The sequence below is a fragment of the Rattus norvegicus genome, chromosome 5, assembly GCF_036323735.1.
Source record: "Rattus norvegicus strain BN/NHsdMcwi chromosome 5, GRCr8, whole genome shotgun sequence".
In the NCBI taxonomy this organism is placed as follows: domain Eukaryota; kingdom Metazoa; phylum Chordata; class Mammalia; order Rodentia; family Muridae; genus Rattus; species Rattus norvegicus.
Genome location: NC_086023.1, coordinates 92,991,367 through 93,015,662, shown reverse-complemented (window position 1 = coordinate 93,015,662; position 24,296 = coordinate 92,991,367). Strand labels below are relative to the sequence as shown.

Below are 24,296 nucleotides of genomic sequence, written 5' to 3'. Positions count from 1 at the left end.
CCACCTGTATCGAAATCTACTTCCTTTAAAAAATATCTTGCTGCTTGACACAGTCTTGATTTGACTGGACTTTGCATACCTTCAAGGAAAAGCATAGAGATGGTAGTGACATTGAATAATTCAGGACATGCAGTAGAACTGTGGCAATTACCCACTTTAACTTCTAGGTAGAAATTCATTTTACATGATGACTAAGATTGCACAAACATGATCTGGAGGAGTTTCTTAAAAATAGATATTTTATGTACATTATAATTTGCTGTGTTCACTGATCAATGCTATTTCCTTTTGTTGTTTGAGAATACTCTCATAAACCACACATTTTATTTTATACTTTATTTCTAGATCAGGCCTGCAAAAAAAAAGTGCATGTTGATGAATAGAAAGAATTGTTCCCTCATTCATATTTGAGAGATATAAAGATTATATAAAATCATCATCGAATGTATTAGTGATGGAGACATTTTGTAAGCTGAACCTATGTAAATATTAGAAGAGAAAACAGCTTTCTAGCCAGAAAGGCAACTCTTTGTTTTACAAAGAACTCATTATGTATTGCTTTATCAAGGGAAACGGGTTCATGATGCCACAGCATGGAAACTAGCTTCTGGGTTACTTTGATGCAGTGCCCTTGAAAAGACAGGTGACTGGGATACATAAGGATGAGAAGCTCAGCCTAGTACTGACTCAACCCCTACACAGAAACATGAAAAAAATCAATAACACTCTGAAAAGAACTCAAGAGAATGGGCTGCCTCAGAGTAGAGTACAGGTCTCCATGCTTCTGAACATTATCCAAATACATAAAAAGAAATTAGAAAGAACTAGTGTTTCACATTTGAGAATGGTTTTAAATACTGCTAATACAAAACACAATTAGCAGCCCACTAGGCCTATACCAGATAAAGAAGTGTAGGCAATTAATGACAGCTGAGAGAGAGAGAGAGAGAGAGAGAGAGAGAGAGAGAGAGAGAGAGAGAGAGAATCAGTCTTTCCCAATAAATAAGCTGCCTAGTGGGTTATCCAGTACCAAGTGCTCAGTTCTATAAAAGTATAAACATTGTATTTATCTATTTGATCAAACATATTAATTACAAAAATTAATAGACAAGATGCCATGAGAGAGTGGGTGGGAAACAGGAGTTTGAAAAGGTGAGACAGAATGATTTTGTACATATGTGTGTATATATTACCCATATATAAAATTAAGAAAAATAAGGTACACAAATCAGCTTCAGCATCATGGTGCAGGGAAAAAAACATCCTGCTTCTCAAATCAAAAAAAGAAAAAACAAAACAAAATAAAAACCAAAAAAAACCCCAAAAACCTTGCAGTCCTACCTTCAGAACAAGTTCACAGCCCTCGCTAGCATCAAATCCAGTTTCTGACTTAAATCTTATAGGATTTCTCAAGTAGATGGGTCAGAGATATAAAAAAATCCCATTGTGTCACTGTAGATGACTTGGAAGGCAATAGTTGGGATCCATCTCAAGAAAGAGATTATTGATAAAAATGGAGATACTTGAAATAAACTAAGACTGGGGGCCAAGCATACAGAGATCAGAAAAATTTAAATTTCCTCAGCACAATACTAGGGTGAGATAAAGCTCAGAACAGTTATGGAGAACAGGAGAAACAGACATATGAAAGGCTGAAGGGTACAGGTGGCCTATGGGCTGGCTCTGACAACAAAATCCATAATGAGAGACTTACTCTTAGTGGCCTCAACTGAGAACAATGTTGGCATTGAATACATTTAAGCCTGATGGCAGAAATTAGATCAGCATTAGAACTACATTTCTGCTGTTCACTTCTGTGGAATAGAACTAAAAGATACAAATTTGTACTCATTACTTCTAGCTGCATCCCCTCAACAGGATGATTAGTGCTAAGCAGTTTGTAAGGATGAAAGCAGTACTCTGAGATCTTAATACTTTCCATGCTTTCAATGCCTTTGGAAGATAAACTTCCATTAGTGTATTAGCCAACTCTCAACTCGACACAACCTAGAAAAACCTGGAAGAAGTCTTAGTGAGGAATTATCTAGATCTGGGTAGCTTGTGGTCATGTCTGTGTGGGACTCTTTTTTTTTCATTAGTATAAGAAGACACAGCCCAATAGGAGGGAGAGGGGGGAGCAAAGGAGGAACAAAGAAGACAGCTGTTCTGCATGAGTAAGTTTTAAAATCTAGACGTAAAATAGCTTAAAAAGGACACATGCATCAGGAACCCTGGAGCAGCTGGGGACAGGATCCTTCTGGTCTCCATCTGCTCACTGGAGCTAAGGCTGTGCCACAGCTCTCCCTACCCAAACCCATCCTGGAGAGAGCAAGACTTCCAGGAGTGCTGTCACTCTTAAGTACACAGGTGAAACCATGACTTTGCTCCAATACCTGGACAAAGAGGGACCTGCCAGGAGCCCACAGGGCACAGGAACTACAGAGCACACTGGGTATATAAACAGGACCCAGCATTTTGCACCAAACGGGAAACACACCTCAGTGACAAAATCAGACGCTACCTAAGGGTAAATGGCTGGAAAAAAAATCCAGACAAATGATCCTAAGAAACAAACTGGAGTAGGTATTCTAATATCAAATAAAATAGACTTCAAACCAAAACTTATTAAAAAAGGTAATGAAGGACACTTCACACATGTCAAAGAAACATTTAACAAGATGAACTCTCAATTCTGAACATCTATGCTCCAAATGCAAGGGCACCTACATTCATAAAAGAAACTTTAACTAAAGATAAAAGCACATATTGCAGCTCGCACAATAATGGTGGAAGACTTAGACACCACACTGTCATCAAGGGAAAGAGCCTGGAAGGAGAAACTAAACAGTGTAAAAGTGAAACTAAAATAAGTCACAAACCAAAAGGATTTAATAGCTACTGATAGAACATTTCATCCTAAAACAAAAGAATATACCTTCTTCTCAGCACCTCATGGTACCTTCTCCAAAATTGACCATATAATCAGCCACAAAACAGGCCTCAACAGATAAAAGAAGATTGAAATAATCCCATGCATCCTATCAGATCACCACAGACAAAGACTGGCCTTCACACAACAAAAACAACAGAAATCCCACAAACTCATGGAAGTTGAACAATGCTCTACTTAGTGATAACTTGGTCAAGGAACAAATAAAGAAATTAACGTCTTTTTAGAATTTAATGAAAATGAAGGCACAACATAACCAAACTGATGGGACAAAATGAAAGCAGTGCTAAGAGAAAAACTCATAGCTCTGAGTGCCTCCAAAAAGAAACTGGAGAGTGCATACTCTAGCAGCTTGAGAACACACATGAAAGCTCTAGAACGAAAAGAAGCAAATACACCTAAGAGGAGTAAACAGCAGGAAATAATCAAACTCAGGGCTGAAATCCACCAAGTAGAAACAAAGAGAACTACACAAAGATTCAACAAAACCCGGAGCTGATTGTTTGAGAAAATCAGCAAGAGAGATAAACTCTTAGCCAAACTAACCAGAGGGCATAGAGGCAGTATCCAAATTAACAAAATCAGAAATGAAAAGAGAGACATAACAACAGAATCTGAGAAAATTAAAAAAATCCTCAGATCCTACTAAAAAAGCCTATATTCATCAAGCTTGGAAAATCTGAATAAAATGGACAAATTTCTAGACAGATACCAGGTACCAAAATTAAATCAGGATCAGATAAACCATCTAAACAGTCTCCTAAGCCCTAAAGAAATAGAAGCAGTCATTAAAAGTCTTCCAACCAAATAAAGCCCAGGTCCAGATTGGTTTAGTGCAGAATTCTATCAGACATGCATAGAAGACCTAATACCAACATTGTCCAAACTATTCACCAAAATAGAAACAGAAGGAACACTACCTTCTATGAAGCCACAATTACACTGATACCTAAACCACACAGAAATTCAACAAGGAAAGAAAACTTCAGACCAATCTTCCTTATGAATATAAATGCAAAATTACTCAATAAAATTCTCACAAACTGAATCCAAGAACACATCAAAATGATCATCCATCATGATCAAGTATCCCAGGGATGCTTTATCCCAGGGATGCAGGAATGGTTCAATATATGGAAGTCCATTAACATAATCCACTATATAAACAAACTGAGGGAAAAACCATATGATCATCTCATTAGATGCATTTGACAAAATTTAACATACCTTTATGTTAAAAAGTCTTGGAAGATCAGGAATTCAAGGCCCATACCTAAACATAGTAAGAGCAATATACAGCAAACTCGTAGCCAAAATAAAACTTAATGGAGAGAAACAAGAAAGTGAAAGATTTGTGTGACAAGAACTTCAGGTTTCTGAAGAAAGAAATTGAGGAAGATCTCAGAAGATGGAAAGATCTCCCATGCTCATGGATTGGCAGGACTAATGTAGTAAAAATGACCATTTTGCCTCTACAGATTCAACGCAATTTCCATCAAAATTCGAAATCAATTCTCAATAGAGTTAGAAAGAACAATGTTCAAATTCATTTGGAATAACCAAAAACCCAGGATAGCAAACACTACACTCAACAATAAAAGAACTTCTGGGGGGAATCACCATCCCTTACTTCAAGCAGTATTACAGAGCAATAGTCATAAAAACTGTATGGTATTAGTACAGACACAGGCAAACAGATCAATGGAACACAATTGAAGACCCAGAAACGAACCCACACACCAATGGTCACTTGATCTTTGGTAAAGGAGCTAAAACCATCCAATGGAAGAAAGATAGCATTTTCTTTTCTTTTCTTTTCTTTTCTTTTTTTATTAACTTGAGTATTTCTTATATACATTTCGAGTGTTATCCCCCTAATCCTTCCCCCTCCCCTTCTTTATGGGTGTTCCTCTCCCCATCCTCCCCCCATTGCCGCCCTCCCTCCAACAATCTAGTTCACTGGGGGTTCAGTCTTAGCAGGACCCAGGGCTTCCCCTTCCACTGGTGCTCTTACTAGGAAATTCATTGCTACCTATGAGGTCAGAGTCCAGGGTCAGTCCATGACAGTCCAGTCCAGTCCAAGACTATAGTCTTTAGGTAGTGGCTTAGTCCCTGGAAGCTCTGGTTGCTTGGCATTGTTGTTCATATGGGGTCTCGAGCCCCTTCAAGCTCTTCCAGTTCTTTCTCTGATTCCTTCAATGGGGGTCCTATTCTCAATTCAGTGGTTTGCTGCTGGCATACACCTCTGTGTTTGCTGTATACTGGCTGTGTCTCTTGGGAGAGATCTACATCCGGCTCCTGTCAGCCTGTACTTCTTTGCTTCATCCATTTGGTCTAACTGGATGGCTGTATATGTATGGGCCACATGTGGGGCAGGCTCTGAATGGGTGTTCCTTCTGTCTCTGTTTTAATCTTTGCCTCTCTATTTCCTGCCAAGGGTATCCTTGTTCCCCCTTTAAAGAAGGAGTGAAGCATTCACATTTTGATCATCCGTCTTTAGTTTCATTTGTTCTAGGCGTCTAGGGTAATTCAAGCATTTGGGCTAATATCCACGTATCAATGAGTGCATACCATGTGTGTTTTTCTGTGATTGGGTTACCTCACTCAGGATGATATTTTCCAGTTCCAAACATTTGCCTACGAATTTCATAAAGTCATTGTTTTTGATAGCTGAGTAATATTCCATTGTGTAGATGTACCACATTTTCTGTATCCATTCCTCTGTTGAAGGGCATCTGGGTTCTTTCCAGCTTCTGGCTATTATAAATAAGGCTGCGATGAACATAGTGGAGCATGTGCATTTTTATTTAGGTTGGGGCATCTTTTGGGTATATGCCCAAGAGAGGTATAGCTGGATCCTCAGGCAGTTCAATGTCCAATTTTCTGAGGAACCTCCAGACTGATTTCCAGAATGGTTGTACCAGTCTGCAATCCCACCAACAACGGAGGAGTGTTCCTCTTTCTCCGCATCCTCGCCAGCACCTGCTGTCACCTGAGTTTTGGATCTTAGCCATTCTCACTGGTGTGAGGTGAAATCTCAGGGTTGTTTTGATTTGCATTTCCCTTATGACTAAAGATGTTGAACATTTCTTTAGGTGTTTCTCAGCCATTCAGAATCCCTCAGCTGTGAATTGTTTGTTTAGCTCTGAACCCCATTTTTAATAGGGTTATTTGTCTCCCTGCGGTCTAACATCTTGAGTTCTTTGTATATTTTGGTTATAAGGCCTCTATCTGTTGTAGGATTGGTAAAGATCTTTTCCCAATCTCTTGGTTGCCGTTTTGTCCTAACCACAGTGTCCTTTGCCATATAGAAGCTTTGCAGTTTTATGAGATCCCATTTGTCGATTCTTGATCTTAGAGCATAAGCCATTGGTGTTTTGTTCAGGAAATTTTCTCCAGTGCCCATGTGTTCCAGATGCTTCTCTAGTTTTTCTTCTATTAGTTTGAGTGTATCTGGTTTGATGTGGAGGTCCTTGATCCACTTGGACTTAAGCTTTGTACAGGGTGATAAGCATGGATCGATCTGCATTCTTCTACATGTTGACCTCCAGTTGAACCAGCACCATTGGCTGAAAATGCTATCTTTTTTCCATTGGATGGTTTTGGCTCCTTTGTCAAAAATCAAGTGACCATAGGTGTGTGGGTTCATTTCTGGGTCTTCAATTCTGTTCCATTGGTCTATCTGTGTCTGTACCAATACCATGCAGTTTTATCACTATTTCTCTGTAATACTGCTTGAGTTCAGGGATAATGATTCCCCCTGAAGTCCTTTTATTGTTGAGGATAATTTTAGCTATCCTGGGTTTTTTGTTATTCCAGATGAATTTGCAAATTGTTCTGTCTAACTCTTTGAAGAATTGGATTGGTATTTTGATGGGGATTGCATTGAATCTGTAGATCGCTTTTGGTAAAATGGCCATTTTTAGTATATTAATCCTGCCAATCCATGAGCATGGGAGATCTTTCCATCTTCTGAGGACTTCTTCAATTTCTTTCTTCAGAGTCTTGAAGTTCTTATTGTACAGATCTTTTACTTGCTTGGTTAAAGTCACACCGAGGTACTTTATATTATTTGGGTCTATTATAAAGGGTGTCGTTTCCCTAATTTCTTTCTCGGCTTGTTTCTCTTTTGTGTAGAGGAAGGCTACTGATTTATTTGAGTTAATTTTATACCCAGCCACTTTGCTGAAGTTGTCTATCAGCTTTAGTAGTTCTCTGGTGGAACTTTTGGGATCACTTAAATAAACTATCATATCATCTGCAAAAAGTGATATTTTGACTTCTTTTCCGATCTGTATCCCCTTGACCTCTTTTTGTTGTCTGATTGCTCTGGCTAGAACTTCAAGAACTATATTGAATAAGTATGGAGAGAGTGGGCAGCCTTGTCTAGTGCCTGATTTTAGTGGGATTGCTTCAAGTTTCTCTCCATTTAGTTTAATGTTAGCAACTGGTTTGCTGTATATGGCTCTTACTATGTCTAGGTATGGGCCTTGAATTCCTATTCTTTCCAGGACTTTTATCCTGAAGGGGTGTTGAATTTTGTCAAATGCTTTCTCAGCATCTAATGAAATGATCATGTGGTTTTGTTCTTTCAGTTTGTTTATATAATGGATCACGTTGATGGTTTTCTATATATTAAACCACCCCTGGATGCCTGGGATGAAGCCTACTTGATCATGGTGGATGATTGTTTTGACGTGCTCTTGGATTCGGTTTGCCAGAATTTTATTGAGTATTTTTGCATCGATATTAATAAGGGAAATTGGTCTGAAGTTCTCTTTCTTTGTTGTGTCTTTGTGTGGTTTAGGTATAAGAGTAATGTGTGGCTTCATAGAAGGAATTCGGTAGTGCTCCATCTGTTTCAATTTTGTGGAATAGTTTGGATAATATTGGTATGAGTTCTTCTATGAAGGTCTGATAGAATTCTGCACTAAACCCGTCTGGACCTGGGCTCTTTTAGGTTGGGAGACCTTTAATGACTGCTTCTATTTCCTTAGGAGTTATGGGGTTGTTTAACTGGTTTATCTGTTCCTGATTTAACTTCGGTACCTGGTATCTGTCTAGGAAATTGTCCATTTCCTGAAGATTTTCAAGTTTTGTTGAATATAGGTTTTTATAGTAAGATCTGATGATTTTTTGAATTTCCTCTGAATCTGTAGTTATTTCTCCCTTTTCATTTCTGATTTTGTTAATTTGGATACACTCTCTGTGTCCTCTCGTTAGTCTGGCTAAGGGTTTATCTATCTTGTTGATTTTCTCAAAGAACCAACTTTTGGTTCTGTTGATTCTTTCTGTGGTCCTTTCTGTTTCTACTTGGTTGATTTCAGCTCTGAGTTTGATTATTTCCTGCCTTCTACTCCTCCTGGGTGTATTTGCTCCTTTTTGTTCTAGAGCTTTTAGGTGTGTTGTCAAGCTGCTGATATATGCTCTCTCCTGTTTCTTTCTGCAGGCACTCAGAGCTATGAGTTTTCCTCTTAGCACAGCTTTCATTGTGTCCCATAAGTTTGGGTATGTTGTACCTTCATTTTCATGAAATTCTAAAAAGTCTTTAATTTCTTTCTTTATTTCTTCCTTGACCAGGTTATCATTGAGTAGAGCTTTGTTCAATTTCCACGTATATGTGGGCATTCTTCACTTATTGTTATTGAAGACCAGTTTTAGGCCGTGGTGGTCCGATAGCACGCATGGGATTATTTCTATCTTTCTGTACCTGTTGATGCCCGTTTTTTGACCAATTATATGGTCAATTTTGGAGAAAGTAACATCAGGAGCTGAGAAGAGGGTATATCCTTTTGCTTTATGGTAGAATGTTCTATAAATATCTGTTAAGTCCATTTGGCTCATGACTTCTCTTAGTCTGTGTACATCTCTGTTTAATTTCTGTTTCCATGATCTGTCCATTGATGAGAGTGGGGTGTTGAAGTCTCCTACTATTATTGTGTGAGGTGCAATGTGTGTTTTGAGCTTTAGTAAGGTTTCTTTTACGTATGTAGGTGCCCTTGTATTTGGGGCATAGATATTTAGGATTGAGAGTTCATCTTGGTGGATTTTTCCTTTGATGAATATGAAGTGTCCTTCCTTATCTTTTTTGATGAATTTTAGTTGAAAATTGATTTTATTTGCTTTTGGAATGGCTACTCCAGCTTGCTTCTTTTGACCATTTGCTTGGAAAGTGGTTTTCCAGCCTTTCACTCTGAGGTAGTGTCTGTCTTTGTCTCTGATGTGTGTTTCCTGTAGGCAGCAGAATGCAGGGTCCTCGTTGCCTATCCAGTTTGATAATCTGTGGCTTTTTATTGGGGAGTTGAGGCCCTTGATGTTGAGAGATATTAAGGAATAGTGATTATTGTTTCCTGTTATATTCATATTTGGATGTGAAGTTATGTTTGTGTGCTTTTCTTCTCTTTGTTTTGTTGCCATACGATTAGTTTCTGGTTTCTTCTAGGGTATAGCTTGCCTCCTTATTTTGGGCTTTACCATTTATTATCCTTTGTAGTGCTGGATTTGTAGAAAGATATTGTTTAAATTTGGTTTTGTCATGTAATATCTTTCTTTCTCCATCTATGTTAATTGAGAGTTTTGCAGGATACAGTAACCTGGGCTGGCAGTTGTGTTCTCTTAGGGTCTGTATGACATCTGTCCAGGATCTTCTGGCTTTCATAGTTTCTGGCGAAAAGTCTGGTGTAATTCTGATAGGTCTGCCTTTGTATGTTACTTGACCTTTTTCCCTTACTGCTTTTAATATTCTTTCTTTATTTTGTGCGTTTGGTGTTTTGACTATTATGTGACGGGAGGTGTTTCTTTTCTGGTCCAATCTATTTGGAGTTTTGTAGGCTTCTTGTATGCCTATGGGTATCTCTTTTTTTAGGTTAGGGAAGTTTTCTTCTATGATTTTTGTTGAAGATATTTCTTGGTCCTTTGAGCTGGTTATCTTCACTCTCTTCTATACCTATTATCCTTAGGTTTGATCTTCTCATTGAGTCCTGGATTTCCTGTATGTTTTAGACCAGTAGCTTTTTCTGCTTTACATTATCTTTGACAGTTGAGTCAATGATTTCTATGGAATCTTCTGCTCCTGAGATTCTCTCTTCCATCTCTTGTATTCTGTTGGTGAAGCTCGTATCTACAGCTCCTTGTCTCTTCTTTTGGTTTTCTATATCCAATGTTGTTTCCATGTGTTCTTTCTTGATTGCTTGTATTTCCATTTTTAATTCCTTCAACTGTTTAATTGTGTTTTCCTGGAATTCTTTCAGGGATTTTTGTGACTCCTCTCTATGGGCTTCTACTTGTTTATTTATGATTTCCTGGAATTCTTTCAGGGTTTTTGTGACTCCTCTCTATGGTCTTCTACTTGTTTATTTATGATTTCCTGGAATTCTTTCAGGGATTTTTGCGATTCTTCTCTGCAGGATTCTACTTGTTTTCTAAGGGAGTTCTTCATGTCTTTCTTGAAGTCCTCCAACATCATGATCAAATATGATTTTGAAACTAGATCTTGCTTTTCTGGTGTGTTTGGATATTCCGTGTTTGCTTTGGTGGGACAATTGGGCTCCAATGATGCCATGTAGTCTTGGTTTCTGTTGCTTGGGTTCCTGCGCTTTCCTCTCACCATCAGATTATCTCTAGTGTTACTTTGTTCTGCTATTTCTGACAGTGGCTAGACTGTCCCATAAGCCTGTATGTCAGGAGTGCTGTAGACCTGTTTTCCTGTTTTCTTTCACCCAGTCATGGGGACAGAGTGTTCTGCTTTTGGGCGTGTAGTTTTTCCTCTGTACAGATCTTCAGCTGTTCCTGTGGGCCTGTGTCTGGTGTTCACCAGGCAGGTCACTTGTAGCAGAAATGTTGGTGTTACCTGTGGTCCCGAGGCTCAAGTTTGCTCGTGGGCTGCTGCCTACGAGCTCTCCTCAGCGGCAGCAACCAGGAAGATCTGCGCCACAGTTTCCGGGAGCCTCCGTGCACCAGGGTTCCAAATGGCATTTGGTGTTTTCTTCTGGTGTCAGAGATGTGTGCAGAGTGCAGTCTCTTCTGGTTTCCCAGGCGTGTTTGCCTTTCTGTAGGTTTAGCTCTTCCTCCCACGGGATTTGGGTACAGAGACCTGTTTATCCGGTCTGTCCTTTCAGGTTCTGGCGGTGTCTCATGCGCAGGGGTCCTGCCGCTCATGGGCCCTCCCCCACGGGAGCCCAGAGGCCTTATACAGTTTCCTCTTGGGCCAGGGATGTGGGCAGCGGTGGGCAGTGTTGGTGGTCTCTTCTGCTCTGCAGCCTCAGGAGTGCCCACCTGACCAGGCGGTGAGGTCTCTCTCCCACGGGGTTTGGGAGCAGAGAGCTGCAACGGGCCGGGATCCGTGGGTGTGGGACTCCCGGTAAACACAGGGAGTGCCCGGTCCTAGAGGAACTTTGCCTCTGTGTGTCCTGAGTTCACCAGGCAGGTCTCTTGCAGCAGAAAAGTTGGTCTTACCTGTGGTCCTGAGGCTCAAGTTTACTCGTGGGGTGCTTCCTATGAGCTCTCCGCGGCGGCAGCCGAAAGAGCATTTTCAACAAATGGTTCTGGTTCAACTGGAGGTCAGCATGTAGAAGAATGCAAATCAACCCATTCTTAGATCCTTGTACTAAGCTTAAGTCCAAGTGGATCAAGGATTTCCACATCAAACCAGATATACTCGAACTAATAGAAGAATAGGTGGGGAAGAATCTCGAACATATGGACACTGGGGAAAAATTTCCTGAACGATACATTAAGGCTTATGCTCTAAGATCAAGAATCGACAAATGGACCTCATAAAACTGCAAAGCTTCTGTAAGGCAAAAGACACTGTCATTAGGACAAAACGGCAACCAACAGATTGGGAAAAGATCTTTACCAATCCTACATCTGATAGAGAGCTAATATCCAAAATATACAAAGAACTCAAGAAGTTAGACTCCAAAGAGCCAATAACCCTATTAAAAATGGGGTACAGAGCTAAACAAAACATTCTCAGGTGAGGAATATCGAATGACCAAAAAGCACCTAAAGAAATGTTCAACAGCCTTAGTCATCAGGGAAATGCAAATCAAAACAACCCTGAGATTCTTCCTCACACCAGTCAGAATGGCTAAGATAAAAAACTCAGGTGACAGCAGACATTGGTAAGGATGTGGAGAAAGAGAAATACTCGTCCATTGTTGGTGGGATTGCAAAACTGGTACAACCACCCTGGAAATCAGTCTGGAGGTTCCTCAGAAAATTGGACATTCCACTACCTGAGGACCTAGCTGTACTTCTCCTGGGCATATATCCAAAAGATGCTCTAACATACAACAAAGACACATCTCCACTATGTTCATAGCAATCTTATTTATAATAGGCAGAAGCTGAAAAGAACCCAGATGCCCTTCAACACAGGAATGGACTCGATAAGTGGATATCAGCCAAAAAGCTCAAATTACCCAAGATGCAATCCATAGACCACAGGAAGCTCAAGAAGAAGTATGACCAAAATGCAGATGCTTTCACTCCTTCTTAGATGGGAAAAACAAATATCCATAGGAGGGGAAATGGAAGCAAAGTTTAGAGCAGCGACTGAAGGAACGGTCATTCAGAGCCTGCCCCACATGTGGCCCATATATACACAGCCACCAAAACTAGATAAGATTGATGAATCTAAAAAATCCATGCTGAAAAGGACCAGATATAGATCTTTCCTGAGAGATACATCCAGAGCATATCCAATACAGAGGTCAATCCTAGCAGCAAACCACCGAACTGAGAATAGAACCCCCTTGGGGGGAATTAGAGGAAGTATTGAAAGAGTTGAAGGAGCTTGCAAACTCATAACAACAATGCCAACCAAGCAGAGCTTTCAGGGACTAAACCACTACCAAAAGACTATACATGGACTGACCCACGGTTCCAACTGCATCTGTAGCAGAGAATAGCCTTGTTGGGTCACCAAGGGAAGGGGAAGCCCTTGGTCCTGTCAAGGTTGGACCCCCAGTGCAGGGAAATATGAAGAGGCAGTAGGGGGATGCATGGGAGGAATACCCATATGGGGGAGAGGGAGGGAAGGGGATGAGGGATTATGGACAGGAAACCGGGAAGGGGAATAACATTTGAAATGTAAGTAAAGAAATATATCTAATTTAAAAAAATAAAAAAAATAAAACCTCCAACATGAGGCATGCAAAGCTCTTTTTTTGAGTTGTTGGTCAGGATTGTTCAAGAGACTCCCCATATATTACAGACTACTGCTACTGCTGTTGGTTCCCCTCAGAAGTGGAAGTTAAGTTTCTATTTCTTAAAATACCATGCACTTCAGATGCAGTGCCCAGAAGCTCTTGAGGCAGAGGAGACATGGCTGTTTTCTTGTTGAGCTGTAGCTTTTTTGGTACCAAAGGTGCCAGGGAAACTTCCAATGGAACAAAGCTCCCAACAGTCCTATGCATCAATAATGCATATGAACTTCAACAGCAACCACTATGGTACTATTAGAGCGTAATAATGACATGTATACCAGGTAGTAATCAATAGTTCTGGAATTGGACTGAAGGCCCACTCAACAATAGAAAAATCATGCCCAGTACCAGAAACCTAGGCAACTGTAATGAAGTCATGAATCTTGGAGGAGAACCCACAACTGCCATATTACTAAAAGAGCATAATCCCTAAGTGCATTCTATATATTTATGCTAAGACACTACACAGATAAGTGTAGTTCTCACCAGTAAGCAAGAGAACTTTTCTTTGCAACACACAGAGATCATTACAGAAAACCACAAGCGACTAAAATGCAGCAAGATACATCCACAAACAAATCACACATCTAAGGGTCAGGGATCATTTCAGAAGAAGATGTGGAAAACTATAAGATCAAGAGGATCAAGAGGTTTGCTATGGGATTGTTTCTCTTATCAGTATCAGGAGTTACACCCATAAAGTGTCACCAAAATGATTGTCTACACATGTGCAGAACAACAGTAGACTAGCGAGCACCCAAGAGGTCTCATTCCCTAACAAAGAACTATAGGCAACTACAAAATCTGAAAATGGGAGGAATATATTCTCCAGGGCACATCAATTGGCTATGAAATACCACATAGTCGTCTGTGAAAACATACAAAGAAGTAACACTTTCAAGACTGAGCAGGTTCTATTTACTTATTTATGCATGTACATCTACATATAGGTATATAATAACAATTAATTGAAAAAGACTTTGAATTTGAAAGATAGTAGGAGTGGCATGTGAGAGAATTTGGAGCGAGGAAAAGGAAGGGGAAATGATATAACTTTTTTAAAATTTCAAAATAAGAGAAAGAATTGAAAATAGTTTAAATTTATTCTTTGAGAAATTCATATACATCCAATGCAGTTTAGTTATATTCACTCCCACCTTCCTTCCTATAAGTCTTCTAGAATCTAGTTTCACCCCCCTCTCTCTCACAACATCATGCCATTTTTATTTTAATAATCGCTGAGTACAGCTCATAGTATATATATATATATATATATATATATATATATATATATATATACCCACTACAAGGGTATATATATATATATATATATATATATATATATATATATATATATATATATATATACCCACTACAAGGTCAATGTATCATGAAACACACTTCTAGTCTCATGGGTCAGATACACATACCCACAGCCAAATATTAGGTGGGTTTCAGGAAACCTCATGAAAGAATGGGAAGAAGCACTGTAGGAGCCAGAGGGGTCAATGACACCCGAAGAACATGGGTCACAGAATTAACTAAGTAGGAGTCATCAGGGCTCACAAGGGGCTAAAGCAGCAATCGCAGAGCCTGAATGGGTCAGTACTAGACCGTCTTCATAATGCAGTTTTAGGTTGGAGTGTTTGTGACTCCCATCAGTGGGAGCGGGCCATTTTTCTGACTCTTGCCTGCTCTTAGGACCTCCCTTTCCCCTACTGGGTTGCCTCATCTGACCTTAATGAGGCTTTGTGTTTAGAATTATTGCATTGTGTTATATACAGTGTTCAGTTGCTATACCCAGGAGGCTTGCTGTTTTCTGAAGGGAAGTGGTGGTTTAGTCAAGCTGGTGGAGAAGAAAGGGGAGAAGTGGAGGGAGGGAAGGCTATGGTAGGGTGGTAGGGCTGTAGTATATGAGGGGAGAAAACATTTTTTAAAAAGGAGGGAAAGTACTTCTTAGTCTTTGATTTTTTTCTTTTCCTCGAGCCCCCTCTGTTTGGTTTGGTAGCACAGTTTTGATACGGTTGTTCACTTTCTTTATGTTTATTTTTTCTGTTCTTTGGATATTCCAGACATGAATCCTCTATCAGATGTATGTGTGATAAATAATTATGCTCTTCATTCATATTACATTTAAATAGAATACAGATAGGTATATTAAACAAAATAAATATGTAGTTATTGGTAAGACATAAAGGGGTGCTTTATAAACCTATTATCAAATAAACATAAGAGTCTTACTTATAAAAGGCTTGGTTTTCTACCCCACATTTCCATAAATGTTTGCAGGCAGCTGGTGTTGAAGTATGGAATGCCAAAACAGCGTTTTTCTATTAAAAATAACAAGAAAGGGGCATATTAAAAACAGATTACACTATCTATTCATGCTTTTCATTAAGGTATTTGTATTCTACTACATTTTTTTTGTTGCTGTACATGGGTGTCGCTTTAGGTATACAGGTCTACATACATTCCTGTGTGGAGGCAAAAGATTGATGTTGGATATCTTCCTTTACCATTCTTTAACTTATTCTTTTGAGACAGTCTCTTACTGAACCTGGAGCGCACCATTTCAACTAGAGCGACAGACCAGCAAGCTCTAGAGTTAGCTCTCCTTCACACACAGCTGGGGGCAAGGGTTTTATATGGGAGCTGGGTATTCAAACTAAAATCATTGTAGTTGCACAGTAAGCACTTTACTCATTGAGCCTTCTCTCTAGGAACTCCTTCAATATTAATATGTTCATTAAAGCTGAAATGATATGGGTTTTCCCTTAATCATCAGATATTACTTATTCATATAAATGCTGTACAAAGCTGATTGTACCAATACTTACCAATACTTTAGGTATCATTTACCTTTCTATCAATTTTTGATTAATTTAAAAATCAATTCACTGGAAGAACATTTGAGTAAAATATCAAATGTCAAGGAAATCAGCAAACTTCAGGGCTAGCTTTAAGGTTCAATATTTTGCTAATGGTCACCACTCCCCGGTGAACCCCCAAAACTATTGGGGAAAAACCACTTGGGAATTATAGACTGTGGCCATAATACTTTATCTAGTATTGATTTATGTCTAATTTCATACAGACTTTTCCTTTGTTCCAGTTATCCATAATTTAGACAAAGACTTACAGAGTTTATATTTAATGAATAAAGTTTACCCCAATCTGTCTTTTTAACATAACTTTATACAGTTATCATTATTCCCTCACTTTCTTTTCACCCATGGATTGCCAGTAAATTCTCTGGTTCTACACTATTTTTCAGCAAATAGCTTCCATTATCCATACTCTTCAAGGTCATTCTCCTTGGGGGAAACCACACTAAAAGCTATTTTATTCTTGGATCTTTCTCAAGTGCACACAGTTGCATATGCACAAAATAATTATAAAATTAATATCTGACCTCTTTCTGGGAGCCAATCACGTAAAATGTCTTCCCTTCAAACTTCAATTTGCAGACATCTGACCTAAGAAAAGAAAGTTTCTGGGTGAAAACAAAATAAAACAACATGCCTGACTGTTCCATATGAATCTATCTGACTCACAAATGCCAAGAAAATTACAATGAATCAAAAATTTTTCTTAATCATCAGTGATGGTTTGTTGAGAATGAAATTCTCTAAGTAAATTATGTAGAAATTTTCTTCCCAAGAGTTGACACACTGCAAGCTCAGAATTATTTCATTTTTATACAATTAGGATATATCTTTCATTTAAGAGGTTCTGTTTATTATGAGGTAATGTTTATTTGTAAATATTAGTAACTGAAACATCAATTGGTGAGCACATTTTGAAAAGTGAAAAGGATATTAGTAGCATAATATGGACTGTTTTTTCCATTCTTCTCCAACCACTTCTAGGAAGAATATATACCACATTACAGATTTTCAATAGAAGCATTCCTGTCCACACTGAAATTCTCGAAAAATGTATGGTCAAAAGACAACTTTGATTTTATCTCAAAAGGCTATTTGAAGTAAACCTGCTTTGAATGTAGATCCATGGTCATTTCCTTGATGAGTGAAAAGAAGTATTTTAATATCTCTTTTATTTAATTTTTAGAATAGTTATATTGCAGGAATATTTCTCCCATGAGAAAAGAAACAGTGATACTTCATCCATCTGTTTCAATTTAGGAAGAGAATTTTGAAATGATAACAGAGCTGGATTTAAAAAATACACACACACAATTATGATTTACATGAGAAGAAAATTTGATTTAGCAAGAGATGCATGATTATAACAAATAAATATGTTTAAGAAGAAGCCAGGGAGTATGGAATCCACATGAACACAATACCAGTAACATAGGCAACCTGAAGAAATGAAAACAGAACCAAATACTCCAGAGACTATTTACCTTAATATTTCCCCTCCACAAACTGATGTTCAAGTGGAAAAGACATGATATCAATCTGCATTTAGGTGCAGTAGCTTCTAATTCAAACGCTCCAGGTCTCAAGTAATTTTGAAAACCTGAGTATATAATGTCCTCCAAGACTTTTGCAGTCCTGGGATAGAATGAGGGCAGTCTTCAAGTTACCCATGCTTCCCAAACTATATTGGAATATCTATGGTATCTACCCTGGTATTGACTGAAGTTAACACATTGGAGCTTCTTTGTCAGATGCTGAAAAATCTAGAGAAGAAAACCAAATAGCAACATCATATAACAATTTATAGTTATCAATTACACCAGATTTTCAAAGCACTCTTATAAGTATTGCATTTCTTTCTCCTCCAATTCCTTCACCCTTTCTAAGACCATCATATGTAACCAATACCCATTTTATGAATGAATACATTGAGACTCAAAGAATTTAAGAGTGAGTTCTGAGATTCCTAACTGTGGAAGAAGAGGACAAAAGGGTACAAAGGAGGCTTGGAAGTATGGCTGACTAAAAAATATCAATGATACAATAGAAACACATGTATAAAAGTATGGGTTTTAGACAGGTGCACCTAGCACTTAAAAATAGCAGAATGCATAGAAATAGACACCTATCTAGGACTAATTTGCTATTTTGAGTCTTTTGTTTTTTCCATATCAATTTGAGGATTTTTTTTTCTATTTATGTGAAGAATGAGATGAGAATGTTGATTGGGATTGCATTGAATCAGTAAATTGTTTCTGATTGGAAGGTCTTCTTTTACAATGTTAATTCTATCAAGCTGTAAGCTTGGGGGGGTCTTCAAATTCTAGTATGTTTCTTATTCTCTTCACACATTTGTCTGTCTGGCACCAATGGGAAGCGTGGCCTGGGTTCTGTGAAGGCTCGATGCCCCAGTGTAGGGGGAAGCCGGGCTGGGGGCAGGAGTCAGTGGTAGGTGAGGAACCACCCTCATAGCAACAGGGGCATGGAGGATAGGAGAAGGGGGAAAGAGGATTACATTTGAAATGTAAATAACGAAAATTTCCAATAAAGGAAAAATAAAAAATAAAGCTTTCATTGTAGAGGATTTTAACCTCCTTTGTTGTGTATGTTCTAAATATTTTATTTTATTTGAGAAACTGGGGAGAGGAGTGTGCCTATGATCTTCTCAGAAGTGTAAAGACTGGTGAATTTTGTAAGCATTTTATGTATCTTAACACTTTGCTGCAATTAGTGGTAGTTTCTACAACTTTTCTAGTTAAATTTTGGAAACTTTTTTTGTACAAAATAATATAATGTTCTATTTGGAATAATTTGGCATAATATTTTTCTATTTGTATCCATTCTTTTGCCTTATTGTACCAGATAAGGCTTCAATCACATAATGGATGAGGAGTAGGTATAGTGAGCACTCCTCTCCCATTCCTGATTTTAATGGGGCTGATTAATGGTTTTATTTATTTATGATGATGTTGGCCATGGGGTTGTCATACATAACCCTTATTATGTTGGAATGTTTTCTACACTCCTACTTGTTCTTGGGCTTTTATTATGAGTCATGTTGAATCTTATCAAAGACTTTTTCTTTTTAGCTTCTATTGAGATGATCATGTGATTCTTGTATTTTTGTCCACGTATTTGGTTTACTATATTTATTTCTTATATATGTTGAATTTGTATCACTGGGTAAGGCCAACTTCATCATGAGACATGCTTCTTTTAATACATGCTGGCATTCAATTTTTAAGTATTTTATTGGCGTTTTTGAATCTATGTGTTTCAGTGATGCTGGTGCACACACACACACACACACACACACACACACACACACACACACGAGTGCACATATGTGGTTACCTGGGTTTGCTATTAGAGTAATATGGGCTTCATAGAAGAGGTTTGGAAATACTTTGTTTCTAATTTTTTTTAAAGATTTATCCATTTATTATATATAAGTACACTGTAGCTGTCTTCAGATACACCAGAAGAGGGCGTATCACACTTTACAGATGGTTGTGAGCCACCATGTGGTTGCTGGGAATTGAACTCATGACCTCTGGAAGAGGAGTCCGGTGCTCTTAACCGCTGAGCCATCTCTCCAGCCCTCTAATTTTTTTGAATAATTTAAGAACTATTGGTTGTAGTTCTTTGGAAGCCTATTGGAATTCTGCTTTTTCTTTACAGGCGATGAATCTAAGAATCATGAAATAACCAGGTAAAAGCTTACTACTTGCTTTACTTTCATTTTTATTGATATGAAAATACTCTGTCCAAAATGAACTTAAGGGAGGAAAAGTTTATTGCAGGTTAATCCATCATTGATAGAACCTAAGGCATGAAGTCAAGATAGGAACTTGAAGGCAGCCCAGCACTCTATTCCATACAGCAAGTACCAACCAAGAAATCTACTTATCAGCTAATCTATACCACAGGGACCATAGTTTTCTTGTAGTTTAAGACTACCTGCATAGGAAACGATGGTGCCTACAGTCACCTGGCCCTTCCTGTTTAATCAAGGCTATTTCCCACAGAAATGTCCACAGACCAATTTGGCCTTTTTTTCTGTTTTTGTGATAAACACCACAACCAAAAGATAAATAAAAAATCAACCTGCAGGGGCAAAATGGTTAATTTTATACTACACTTATAGGTAAGGTCTTAGGGAAACCAATGTTGCAGGAACTCAAGGCAAGAACCTGGATGCAGAAACTAAAGCAGGGACTACATAGGAATGCTGCTTACTGGTTTACGCCTCTGGTTTGCTCAGTTACCTTTCTTAAATAGTTCTAGTCTATTATTCAGAGATGGTACCACTAAGAAAAAACTGTATCATTCAACATCAATTAATAACCAAGGAAAATGTCCCATAGACATGATCAGAGGCCAGTTTGAGACAACTCCTCAAGTCATTTTTATTCTTTTTGTGTATGCCTAGAATTTTGGGTCATGTGACAAAAGCTATGTAGTAGAATCTACCCCTTGTATATTTGACAACAAAAATATTATTGTTAAGCAATAGTTCTGTTTTTTTACTTTGTGCCCAAGATATCATGTTCACATCACATCATAATATAAAACACAATCCCACCCACTTTTAATAAAATAAACCCATATGGTCTTTAAAAACTGCAGGAGTTTAAAAGTCAAAGTTCTTTTTCAAAATTCAGTAATTTTACTGTCAGATACTGTGAAATCCAAAATATGTCATGGTATAATATTTCTAAAAAAATATCCACTAGAGCACAGGAAGAATAATATCAAATCAAAATCAAACTGTGAAAACAGCCCACTGTCCAATGCCCGGGACTCATTCATAATCTTTAGTCTCCAAAGGGCTTGAGCAACCCCCACCACTGGAGCTCCATAATCAACAGTACACACAGAGGCGTGGTGTGCTCCACTTTACATCTACTACTGCTCTTGGTGCTCATCCCGTGGTCATGTACCTGAGACTACATTCCCAGATTCTCTCCAGGAACCCTCATCCTGTCACGTGCTACCCGTTTTCAGCTTTTTTTCTGTGTTTCTTTCAATCTTGGGGTTTCTACTGCAATTGAGGCTGCACCATTACAAATGGCTATTCCTAGATTTCTTCTGGAACTCTGAACCTGCCATGTAGCGTCAAACCTCAACTGTTTTTTATGACATTTTTATGACTGCAAAAGCAGTATGATGTGAGAGACTCATACATATTACCATGTTTGGCTCTCAGGTTGAGATGGAGTTTTGGTTCTGTCTGGACCATAGCATCTCTGTGCTGATTCTAAGGACATACGTCAGAGAGTTCACCTCAGTGATGGTGGTCTTATTAGAACAACTGCTTTTTCTGTACCAGATAACAATATTAATTTTTCCACCTAAGCAATCAAGCTTTCTCTTTCACAGAGTCTGAATATAAAGTATCACACAAACAATCCTGATAGAAGCTTTTATTCCTTCACAGTCAAGTCTTCATTATTCACAATGCTTTCAACATTGTATTCCAATTTCCCACAGAACAGTCCATTAAACTCTAAACACTCAATCTCTTTTGCCACCCAAAGCTCCTGCAAAAATCCTGCAATAATCTTCTCTAAAACCAGTATGTTCAGGTGTGCCACAGAAGACCCTACTTTAGGACCCACTATTTTAAAAAGATAGTATGTTTCTTTTGAGGCAGTGACTAAAGCACAGACCCTGGAGGAACATTGCTTGCTTGTTACAATGACTTTATCTGTTATATTTCTTATGCAGCCCAAGCCTGCCTGTTTAGGGATGCTATAAACCACAGTAGGTACAGGCAATGTTATATCAATTAGCTATCAAAAAAAAAAGGACCCACAGATATCTCTGTGGTTTAATGCAGTTTTTATTGATGAAGATCCTCAATTGAGAGTCACTCTTCTTAGGTATGTCTAGGATGTGTGTCTACTTGACAAATGCTAACAAGCTAACACAATAATTTTAAATTCTATCAAGTTGACAGTTAAAGCTAACTAGAAAACTACCTGACAGTTCCAAAAAAAAAATAATGTTAAAGAGAAAGAGGGAGAAGATTAAGAAAAGGAAGTCATTTTATTCAAGGACATACTTACCATTTTCTCAAATGAATTCTTTTATTTCCCTGGAATACAACAAAACCCGCAGCAGTGAATCCTAAAAATGCTGTAGCACCTCTTGAATCCTGAGGAAATAAAAATAAGGAAGTATTTCGATTGAGAAGTATGATAAATGACATGCTCATTGTCCTCCATGTTAGGTTAATTTTAACCAAGGCCAGCAACCACAGTCATAAATTAAGTATTTATAATGGAATTCCAAAGAACACAACTTCTAAATTGTGGAGAAAATCTAGGGTTATGTATTGTTTCTCTTTCAGAAATCAACATCTTATCCCAGCAGGAACACGCTAGTTTCCAGGGTTCTGAGTTGCCTGTGCTTTGTGTCTTCTCTATACTGCCAGCAAACTGTTCTTGGTTGCCATTAGCCATCTAGTACAATGAAACCAATGGTTTGAGCATTTTTCTCACCTGATTCAACCATATGAAGAATTTCTGACAATATCAAAATCACCAGAAGAAGCCTACTTATCTCCTGACCAAACCTGAAATTCTAAGAAATTCATGGATACCATAAGGTCAAAACATAACTGAACAATCCTGTTATTTTCCAAACAAGAAACAAATAGAGGGAAATGCATTTCTGGAAAGAATCTATGCCATTAAAAGAAATAAAGGTATTGTATTATTACAAGTGCCATATGGGAAATATTATAAAACAATTGTACAGGCAGAAAGAGATGATGCATGTGACAATACAAATAGAAGCTCCCTAGCACAACAGTGTCACTTGGCAGCCTGACCTTCATGCTCACAGTGTGTGAGGTAATCAGGGTGGAGTAATTTCTGGGAAAGCAGATACTTATGAAGTTCCCAAGTGCTTATGATGAGCAGACTGAGTGAGTAATATAGATCTAGTACTTAGGTATAAGCTGTCCTTGTCTGGGAAAATGTAGATGCTCAAAGAGTAACTCCAAACTTAAAAAAAATATCCTGATTGACAGGAACTCTTAGCTTAGAATTAGTACAATTATTTGTTTAATCCATAGCTAAAATTCAGAGACAGAAATATTGATTACATGAATAATTTTTTGAGAATATACACACAATACCACGTATAAAATTGATAAGAGAAAAGACTTTGTGCCTTGGGAGAGAGTTAAATTGGCAAAGTACAATCTAAGTATAAAGATCTGAATTGAAATCCTCAAGTCCATACTTAAAATTATCTAGAGTAACATTGTGTATCTGTAAACCTGTCCTTGGTTATGGAACGGGGGAGGGTTGTTTAAAGATACCAGCTTGGACACATCAATAAGCTCCCATTCAGTGAGAGACACTTTCTAATAAAATTAAGGTGCAGACAGATTAATGAGAGACACCCAAGGCTGCCCTTAGGCTTCCACATGTAAGCCCATACAAGTACAAACTCACACATACATGTATCACATGAGAGAGAGAGAGAGAGAGAGAGAGAGAGAGAGAGAGAGAGAGAGAGAGGGAGGAAGGAAGGGAGAGAGACAGAGAGAGAGAGAGAGAGAGAGAGAGAGAAACAATGACCAACACAGAGAAAGAATCTGTGATTCTGATAAAAGTTGTTTATATTTCACCCTTGTAGTAAATGTTACCAAATATTATGAAAAACGGAAAGAAAAATTTAATAAATATATTCAGTTAATATAACTTAAAATGGTTTTTTCTTTTCCTTTCCCATATCTCTGCTTTTAAGACTTCATTGAAAAATTAATATAATTTTATTTTATGTGGGTGTAATGTTATATGACCTTGCTGTCCAGAGGTATCCAAGAGACTCCCAAAATATAGAGCCCATTGCTTTTTCCTTGGGAAAACGTCAGAGATGGAAGGTCAAATTATGTTGCCAAAGGCACTGTGCACTTCAGAAACAAGGCTCAAAGACCTCTAAGCTGGAACTCACCTAAATGCTCTTTCTATGGGAAACAACTTTCCTAGTACCAGAAGATACCATGCAAGCTTCCAAAGGAGTGGGGCAATGAACAATCTTTTTTTTTTCTTTTATTGGATATTGGATATTATTGGAAAGGAGTGTGTAGCTATGTGGAGTGAAAGAAGACAGTTCCTAGATTGAGATGTACAGCTATAATCTCATTTGATAACTAAGCTAAAATCATATCTTTACTTTGATATAGAATTTATTTGTTAAAAAATTTTAAAAGTACAAGGTTAGGTCCTTCTA

At 38.1% G+C, this 24,296-nt stretch overlaps 1 protein-coding gene across 4 annotated transcripts in view; it reads right to left on the bottom strand.

The window, feature by feature from the left end:
* The window catches only part of Frmd3 (FERM domain containing 3), a 266,338-nt gene that overhangs the window by 61,664 nt on the left and 180,378 nt on the right, over nt 1-24,296 (bottom strand). For all 4 annotated transcript variants that reach the window (NM_001415820.1, NM_001415819.1, XM_039109494.2 and 1 more), the window contains 4 exon segments: nt 22,118-22,206; nt 16,574-16,637; nt 15,403-15,491; nt 5-79 (listed from right to left, as the gene is read on the bottom strand). In NM_001415820.1, coding sequence (NP_001402749.1) covers nt 5-79; nt 15,403-15,491; nt 16,574-16,637; nt 22,118-22,206 — 317 coding nt within the window.